This window comes from Arabidopsis lyrata, assembly GCF_000004255.2.
Source record: "Arabidopsis lyrata subsp. lyrata unplaced genomic scaffold ARALYscaffold_8, whole genome shotgun sequence".
NCBI lineage: Eukaryota > Viridiplantae > Streptophyta > Magnoliopsida > Brassicales > Brassicaceae > Arabidopsis > Arabidopsis lyrata.
Genome location: NW_003302548.1, coordinates 4,650,046 through 4,658,916, shown reverse-complemented (window position 1 = coordinate 4,658,916; position 8,871 = coordinate 4,650,046). Strand labels below are relative to the sequence as shown.

General features: G+C 38.1%; 1 protein-coding gene across 10 annotated transcripts in view; it reads left to right on the top strand.

Annotated features, from left to right (window-relative positions):
• LOC9299757 (structure-specific endonuclease subunit slx1) overlaps positions 1–8,871 on the top strand; it is a 36,438-nt gene that overhangs the window by 13,763 nt on the left and 13,804 nt on the right. Inside the window, exons 1-5 of one of the 10 annotated variants that reach the window (XR_002332479.1) lie at positions 6,792–7,163; positions 7,329–7,383; positions 7,736–7,809; positions 7,889–7,930; positions 8,056–8,402. The exons of 1 other annotated variant lie outside the window; for it this stretch is intronic. Coding sequence is in view for 1 of the 9 variants with exons in the window: in XM_021027436.1 (XP_020883095.1) it covers positions 7,329–7,383; positions 7,736–7,798; positions 7,889–7,930; positions 8,056–8,094 (199 nt within the window). In the remaining 8 variants the exon portion in view is untranslated. 8 more of the 10 variants (XM_021027436.1, XR_002332474.1, XR_002332468.1 and 5 more) reach the window with 8 other exon arrangements.

Sequence of the window (8,871 nt, the reverse complement as noted above, 5' to 3'; positions counted from 1 at the left end):
TTTGCCTACTGTGTTGCTCAACCTACTATTAGGAACTGTGAACCCCCGGCGAGTACTATTGACTGCCGTGTTCGACCGTCGTATTGACGGACCACTTATGCTAACCTTGAGAGAGCAATACAGAATCGCGACTGTGTTTAGAATAGAAAGAAACAAGGTTTATGAAGAAAGTAGGAAGTCTGGAAAACTTAGAGAGAAGTTAGAGAAACATTTTAGAGAGAGAAAGCTATTATGAAATTTTATGATATTTCAAGTTATGATTTCTTACAAGGGGTACACACTTATTTATAGGAGGTTTTAAGGCGCTGACATAAGCGCTTACCTCAGCGATACATCATCGCTTACATCATTGCTTACATAATCATTACATCAGCGATTACATCATCGCTTACATCATTATTTATTTTACATGATTTTAAACATATCATATTATATTTTATATTTAACATACCGCTTAATGATCCATTTCGAACTCCAGCATATGTTCTTCGCAGCATCCATAATGATCACCTGGACATTCATACGTGTTTTCGATCATTCGTTCATCTTCTCCTGGTTGAACATTTATGTAGAATTTGAACTTCTCTTCGATATCTTCAACATTTACTTCATCATCTGGGGATTGAGCGTCTTTGAAGTAATCGGCACAGTAATCTTGAGAAGTCACCTGGGGAGTGTCTCTTCTTGTTTATCTTCTTCTGGACTGCTTGGTCTTCCTTTGTTGAACTTCATCATGTGATACTGTAAATCTTCATCAAGTTGCATCTGATAGTCGACCGGATAATAACCCCAGTTGGGTATGAACGGAATGGGGAACGTTTGTCTTGCATTGTTGAGGTGAAACGCATGAGTTTGAAAGTTTTCGTATGCTTCGTTATCCTGAAGGTTGAAATCTGGACGAACTCCTCTTGAAAAATCACCGTGATGAATGAGAGTTGGAAGAGCGAGGATTTTGCTTGTTTTGCGGTTGACCTTGACGGGACGATGAAAGAAGTAAATTGAATGTGGATTGAAGAATGGGTTGAGTCCACCTTTCTTCAACTTCTTGAATGTTAGATTTGTCGCATTTGCGGATCTTCGTAGTTTTCCACTCCAGACAGTCAATGGTGAAAACCACCTTAGGAATGTTGAGAAGCTGTCTCTTTTGTCTTGAACAGTGTTGACGTAATGGTACAACCATTGGATGTCGAAAGCAATTCCTACCGTGTAGACGGCACAGAGATACCAGAGGAAACAGAGAACTTCTTCTGGCATGTTTGAATTTTCGATCCTGTAGAGATGTGCAAACGGATAGTCAGGATGAATTCCCATTGGAGCAATGTGATGACAGTTTACTCCATAGTTCGTCAGGATGGTAGATTGATATGAAAAGATCTTTGTGCGTAGTAGCTCATGAAGCTTGTTTCTGCTGATGAGTTGATGAACATCTTCGGGTACGTCTGCTTCAAAGTCATAGTAGCTCTTCTTGGTTTCGGAGGAACTGGCCATCATGTGTATCTCGTCGGGCGTTTCCTGTTTTACTGGTTTTCGACTTAGCATGTCTGCCAAAGTGTTCTTGGTGCCCTTTAAATAGACTGACTCGAAATCGTACTTTGAGAACCACTCACTCCATCTTAGTAGCTGTTGATGAGGGACCATCTTCTGTTTGAACTGTAACATCTTGGGAAACGAAGACATATCCATTTCTATGCGAAACTTGTGTCCTATTAGATGAAATTCAAACCTCTCGATAGCCTTTTTGACCGCTAAAATCTCCTTGAACGTTGAGTGATAATGTTGCTCTGAATCTTTGAAACGACCACTCTTGTATCCACAGATTTGTCTTTTTCCATCCATCTCTTCAAACAGTATTGCTCCCCAATACTTATCGCTAGCGTCCGTCTGTAGAATACGCATGCATGAGGAGGGAATCTTTAAAGGAGGTAGCTTTTGCACTTCTGCTTTTAGACTTTTGATAGCTTCAGTTTGTCGTGATGCCCACAAAGGAGGATTCTTCGACAACATCTTCTGTAGAGGTCTAGTCATTCTGGAAAGGTGTGGAATGAAGTCTCCCACATAATTGGTTACTCCAAGAAATTGTTGAATTTGTCGCCTTGTAAGATTTTCATCAGGAAAATCTAGGAGTTCTGTAGCTAAATGGGCCTGTGGTGTGAAACTTCCTTCTTTGATATGCATGCCAAGAAAATCAATGTTGGGCTGGGCTATTATCATCTTTCTGGCTGATAGCATGATTCCGTTTTTCTTGACGATGTCTTGAAACTGTTGTAGCGCCTTAATGTGCTCTTCTTCATTCTTCGAGAAGATGAGTATGTCATCAATATATATAAGAGCTGTGTGTAACAACGGCTCGAATATACGTAACATTGCTTGCTGAAATAGCGATGGCGCCGTCTTGAGACCAAACGGTAAGATATTCCATTGAAGGTGTCTGTTTGGAAGGCAAAACGCAGTTTTGTATCTTTCTTCAGGATGAACACCGAGTTGCCAAAATCCTGACTTCAGATCAAACTTCGAAAATATTTTTGCACCTTGGAGATGTTGGAGAAGTGCTCTTTTATTTGGCAGTGGAAACTTGACGTCTTGCAGATACTGGTTCAACGGCTTGTAATCGATAACTAATCTGAGTTTTCCTCTTGCTTGCTCTGCACGATTATTAACGTAGAACGCTTTGCATGCCCATGGAGAGTTTGTTCTTGAGATGATACCTTGATCCATCAATTGATTGCATTCCTCATTTGCCTTCTGCAACAATGTTGGAGGCATTCCTGCATGGCTTGCTTTTGTTGGTGTTGTGTGTACATCTTCTTTGAATGGTAGGGATACGAAGAAGCTTGAGTTTAACCATAACGGATGATTACACTTTTGAAGGAACTCCGTGTGTGAATCTGCACATGATGCCATCTTTAGTTCTTCTTCAATTTTGTTGAATTCTGCAGATACTGAGTCTTCGATTGAGAATAGGCGATGATCGAGTTTTCGATGTCTAGTTTACTAGACAATCTAGTGAAAACATCTGATGACGAAAGACAAGAATTGCAAGTTCAATCAGAAGAGCAGCAGTCGCTACCAGTTGCTACAATAACTCACATCTCAGCTCTTTCGGATTCAACCTCTTCCATCGATGAATCAGAAACGGATAAATCTCTTCCAAATCAGTTTGCAATCGGAGATGAGTCACATATTCCAAAAGAAGAGCCAATCTATAAAGAAATTTCAAGTGACGAAGAGATGGGCTATGAAGCTCAAGGCGTACCAAAGAAACAATTTGCATCAAAGATAATGGTGTTCACATTTGATGACATTCCTTTTGAAAAATGGAATAGTCGTCTCGACGAGTTTCATGCGTGGATGACCTCCGAAGCAATTACTTCCCCAACAGAAGTGGTGATACAACAATTCACATCAAGACTGTCTGGCGCACTAAAAGAATGGTGGAATTCGCTTGGAGAATATCGCCAGCAGCAGGTGTATCAGACAACGATACCTCTACTTCTTGGAGAAATACATAGAGAATTCGTTGGCACCCCAAATCATTTAAAAGAACAATTACAAGAAGAGTTTTACACAGCGAAGTGTTGTTCATTGAAGAAGAGAGATTTAGCAAAGCATTTCGAGCGACAAACTCGAAGGTATTATGCTCTCAATGGTCTAAACAATCCAAGCCTGAAGCAAGTTTATCTTTCATCCATCGACGACTACCTAAGTCAACAAACAAAGCTGTATATCAGAGATCAAGGGCAGACAATCGAAGAAATCTCGATTGGACAAATACAGCAGCAGGTGTTCAGAACTCTTGACAAGCTTTGCAAGAAAAAAGAAGGATCCACTTTATAAACGCTACCTTGAAGGAGATCCTACAGTAGGTCCACTTGGTGAAGATGTGAAGCTTGGCTTCTTGGATGGATTGATGTGAAACTCAGAGTCTTTTGGTGGAGGAAAATCCATTCGGTCGAGTTGACTAAGTCTAGACGACACCTTTCCAGAATGACGAGACCTCTACAGAAGATGTTGTCGAAGAATCCTCCTTTATGGACATCACGACAAACTGAAGCTATCAAAAGCCTAAAAGCAGAAGTGCAAAAGCTACCTCCTTTAAAGATTCCCTCCTCAGGCATGCGTATTCTACAGACAGACGCTAGCGATAAGTATTGGGGAGCAATACTGTTTGAAGAGATGGATGGAAAAAGACAAATCTGTGGATACAAGAGTGGTCGTTTCAAAGATTCAGAGCAACATTATCACTCAACGTTCAAGGAGATTTTAGCAGTCAAAAAGGCTATCGAGAGGTTTGAATTTCATCTAATAGGACACAAGTTTCGCATAGAAATGGATATGTCTTCGTTTCCCAAGATGTTACAGTTCAAGCAGAAGATGGTCCCTCATCAGCAGCTACTAAGATGGAGTGAGTGGTTCTCAAAGTACGATTTCGAGTCAGTCTATTTAAAGGGCACCAAGAACACTTTGGCAGACATGCTAAGTCGAAAACCAGTAAAACAGGAAACGCCCGACGAGATACACATGATGGCCAGTTCCTCCGAAACCAAGAAGAGCTACTATGACTTTGAAGCAGACGTACCCGAAGATGTTCATCAACTCATCAGCAGAAACAAGCTTCATGAGCTACTACGCACAAAGATCTTTTCATATCAATCTACCATCCTGACGAACTATGGAGTAAACTGTCATCACATTGCTCCAATGGGAATTCATCCTGACTATCCGTTTGCACATCTCTACAGGATCGAAAATTCAAACATGCCAGAAGAAGTTCTCTGTTTCCTCTGGTATCTCTGTGCCGTCTACACGGTAGGAATTACTTTCGACATCCAATGGCTGTACCATTACGTCAACACTGTTCAAGACAAAAGAGACAGCTTCTCAACATTCCTAAGGTGGTTTTCACCATTGACTGTCTGGAGTGGAAAACTACGAAGATCCGCAAATGCGACAAATCTAACATTCAAGAAGCTGAAAAAAGGTGGACTCAACCCGTTTTTCAATCCGCATTCAATCTACTTCTTTCATCGTCCCGTTAAGGTCAACCGCAAAACAAGCAAAATCCTCGCTCTTCCAACTCTCATTCATCACGGTGATTTTTCAAGAGGAGTTCGTCCAGATTTCAACCTTCAAGACAATGAAGCATATGAGAACTTTCAAACTCATGCGTTTCACCTCAACAATGCAAGACAAACGTTCCCCATTCCGTTCATACACTACAGGAAAACAAGCCTTTTGCGACTACTTTTTGTGACTCTTTTGTTGGTCGCAAATATTTACGACGATATTGTTACCATATAATGACTCTTTAACGACTACGTTAAAAGTAGACGCATATTTGTCGCCAATTTACGACGCCAACGATTAGTCTCTGCTTAGTCGCCAATTACCGACCATTTTGCTACGATTTTAAGACCGGTCCAAAAAAGGTCCTAGTTTGCGACTAATTTGGGACGGAAAGAACGGGGTTACAAAACATCGTCGCTAAAGGGTCACAATATAGGACTTATTTGTTACTTTTTTTTGTGTCGTCACAAATCCGTCGCAAAGATCTAGTGACTATTTAGCGACTAACACCTGAGACTGGAACTTTTTTCTCACCTATTAGCGACTCCCGATATTTAGATAAACATTTACCATGTTAGATTTTGAATTCTCGTAATATTAGATGTGTTTAGTATGATCTTAACAATTATAGACAGTGAATACATCGTATGCCATACAAAACTTCATGTTTTCTAATGTGATCTCAAATATCTAAAACATTACATAATCATATAAGTAATGTTTACTAATACTTTTGAAATGTCCTAAATTCATTGAATTTCATGTTTTCTCTAATATAAATGATTGATCTTGTTGTGTATTGTGATATTATTGGTTCTAACACTATAAATTGATTTTCTTTGGTTCTAAAACTTTCAAATTCATAAGAATAGGTTTGTGACCCTTAAGAAAATCGTCACAGAACGGTAACTAATTTGCGACGGAAACTTATGAGAGTTACAAATAAGTCTTAAATTACCCACATATATGCTACTTATTTGCGACTAACACTTGAATTTGAGACGATTTTGTAACCGTTTAGCGACGCTCGCGATTTTATTTTGAGATTTACCAATAGAGATTTCTCAATATGTTAAGTTTCAAGGTTTCTATATTAATTTGAACTATTGTAGGTATTGAATCATTCTAATAGCTTAAGTTTTATATGATTTATAGAAACTTTCATAACATTACATCATGGTATATGTAATGTCAACTAATACTTTTGAAATGTCCTAAATTCATTGAATTTCATGTTAAGTTTTAAGGTTTCTATATTGATTTGAATTACTATAGATACTGAATCATTATTATGCCAAAAAACTTTAAGTTTTCTATGGTTTGCACAAGGTTTTGAACATTACACAAGTGTTATATGTAATGTTACTAATGATTTTGAAATTTCTTAAATTTTTTTGCATTTCATGTTTTAACTCATTAGACTAATTGATCTTGTTTTTGTTTTGTATTGTAATTTTATTGATTATAACATATAGATTTTCTTTGGGTCTTAAGTTTTGTAATTTAAGAAAATAAAATTATGATTCTTAAGAATATGTCATAAAAGACCACTTTGCGACTTATTTGTGACTATTTTTAGTTTTCTTTTCAAACTGAATGAAAATTTTGGCTCGATTTTGAGAGGCAATTTTTCCGCTTTTTTAATTTGGGTTTGAGACTTAGGATGGTTTTAGACAAAACCCAAAATCAATCGACACTTTAGTTGTATCCAAAACTTAGGTATTTTTCCCATCTGATCTCTTACTTTTCTCTCCTCTTCCTTCAATCCTCTTCGATTTCCTTCTATTCTCTCTTCGAATTTCTCTCTTCTATCTCAATTGAAACTGATTTTATGGCAAATATGGGAAAATCAAGTCGAGGACGAGGAGGGAGGTCAAGCGAAGAAACATAAACAACTCCTCATGGCGAAATTATACCGAGAACGCCAGATTTGTGAGATGCGGAAACGCGCCGAGCTTAAAGCGCCGGTGGCTGAGCTTGAATGACCATGGGAGCCGGTTCAGAAACCGCCGAATCTATTCTCTGTTTGTGCTGATGAGCAAGTTAAAACATCAATCAAACACACTTATCGCATCTTAATCTAACTCTTCATGTTTGAGGTTTGTTTTGTTTGTTTTGGTCATCTGGGTAACTTAATGATTCACTCGATTTTTCGGTGGTTGATTGTTAATCTGCGAGCCTTTTTTTGAATTAAAGCATTGAACTTTTGATCTAGCTACCATCGATTATTTGAACTGATTGTTCTTTTTATTGTTTACATTAAGGTGGACTGGTTTAACAGATTTCTTTCTCTCGTACATGTGGCCCTACGTCGATAAGGTTTCTTTCTTGTCCTTGTTCTTTCCTGTTAAGTCTGGTAAGGTTTCTCATTGATTGTAGTTTTGGTAGATTGAGACTTTGTTGGATATGTTGCTTGCTTTAGTCTTTGATTTATGTTGCTTGCTTTAGTCTTTGATTGACTTAATAAAGTTAAACTTGTTGATTGGTATGGTGAAGACATGAGAATCTTCTTGTATTGAAGTTTTAGATTGTCTGGAGTAGTAGGACTCATTAAGAAAAAACAAACTTTTTTAGTTCTTTTATTGTTTAGTTAAGTTTGACTACTTTCGGTCGTTGTACATTTGGATACAAGTCTTTTAGTTCTTACGTTGCTGTGTTGGGTTTATAATAGGTGGTTGAGGTATCAACTTCAAAGAGTATATTACCAAAGAAAACAGTCATGCAATTTTATTCCGTGAGATTTTGGTATTATAAATGTATAAAACATATCTTTTTATAACCTAAGAAAGATGTAATCTAATGTGCTGATGTGGACACATTACAGGGTGCAAGGAACATGTTTGCAGCCACTGAACTGCAACGCCAGGTCTGATTAATTGATCCACCTCTCAAAAAAGAAATTTGGGTTAGAGAGATCAACATCAGTTTTTGTTTGTTTTTTGGTAGGTGTTTTAAGCTCTAATCAACATCAGTTTATGTTTTATGCTCTAGGTAAGCGTCAAAATTCTGAATTTCCTGTCAAACTCATAACATAAGGATGCATTTTGGTCAAGACACAAAAGGCATAAGAATGGAAAGAGAGTTATGCGAGCTCTTCTGCAGCAACTCTTGTGGAGCTTCAAGATCAACTTCGGCGCAAGATTTATGAACACGAGTCTGAGAATGCATGTCGTGATCAGGAACACCGAGAGTCTCAAGCTGAGATGAAGAAGCTTTTCCTCTTCATGAAAGAAAAAATTCCTGAGTTCGAACTTGCTTTTGAATACTGTTTGTTGGTTGTTTAGGATGATCTTTTTGTTAAGGATGATAAGTTTGCTTGATTAGTACTTTAAATCATCTTTGGTTTCGATTAATATCATTTCAAAATCCAAAATTAATCAGATTTAGTATTTCTAAACCGTGACTAATTTGTGACCAAACCAATTCCAAAAATGTGACTATTTTGTGACCAAATCAATTCAAAATGGTGGCAAAGAAGTCGCAAATTTGTGACCAAACCAATTCCAAAAATGTCACTAACCAGTCACAAAAGCGTCGTAAAGTTTACTACTACTTTGCGACTACTTTGCTACGGCCAGTGTGTCTTATTTGCGACCACATTTTCGTCATGATTCCCCGACGCACAACTCGTCCTAACGTAGTCGTATATATGCGATTCTAAATTCAGTCACGTTTTCGTCGTTAATTTACGACTAAATGATACAGTCTTAAAGGAGTCGCTTATTTGCGACGACAGTGCGACCATTGTAATTAGCGACCGTTTTTTAGCGACCAACTTGTTCAGTCGCAAAGAAGTCGCAACACAGC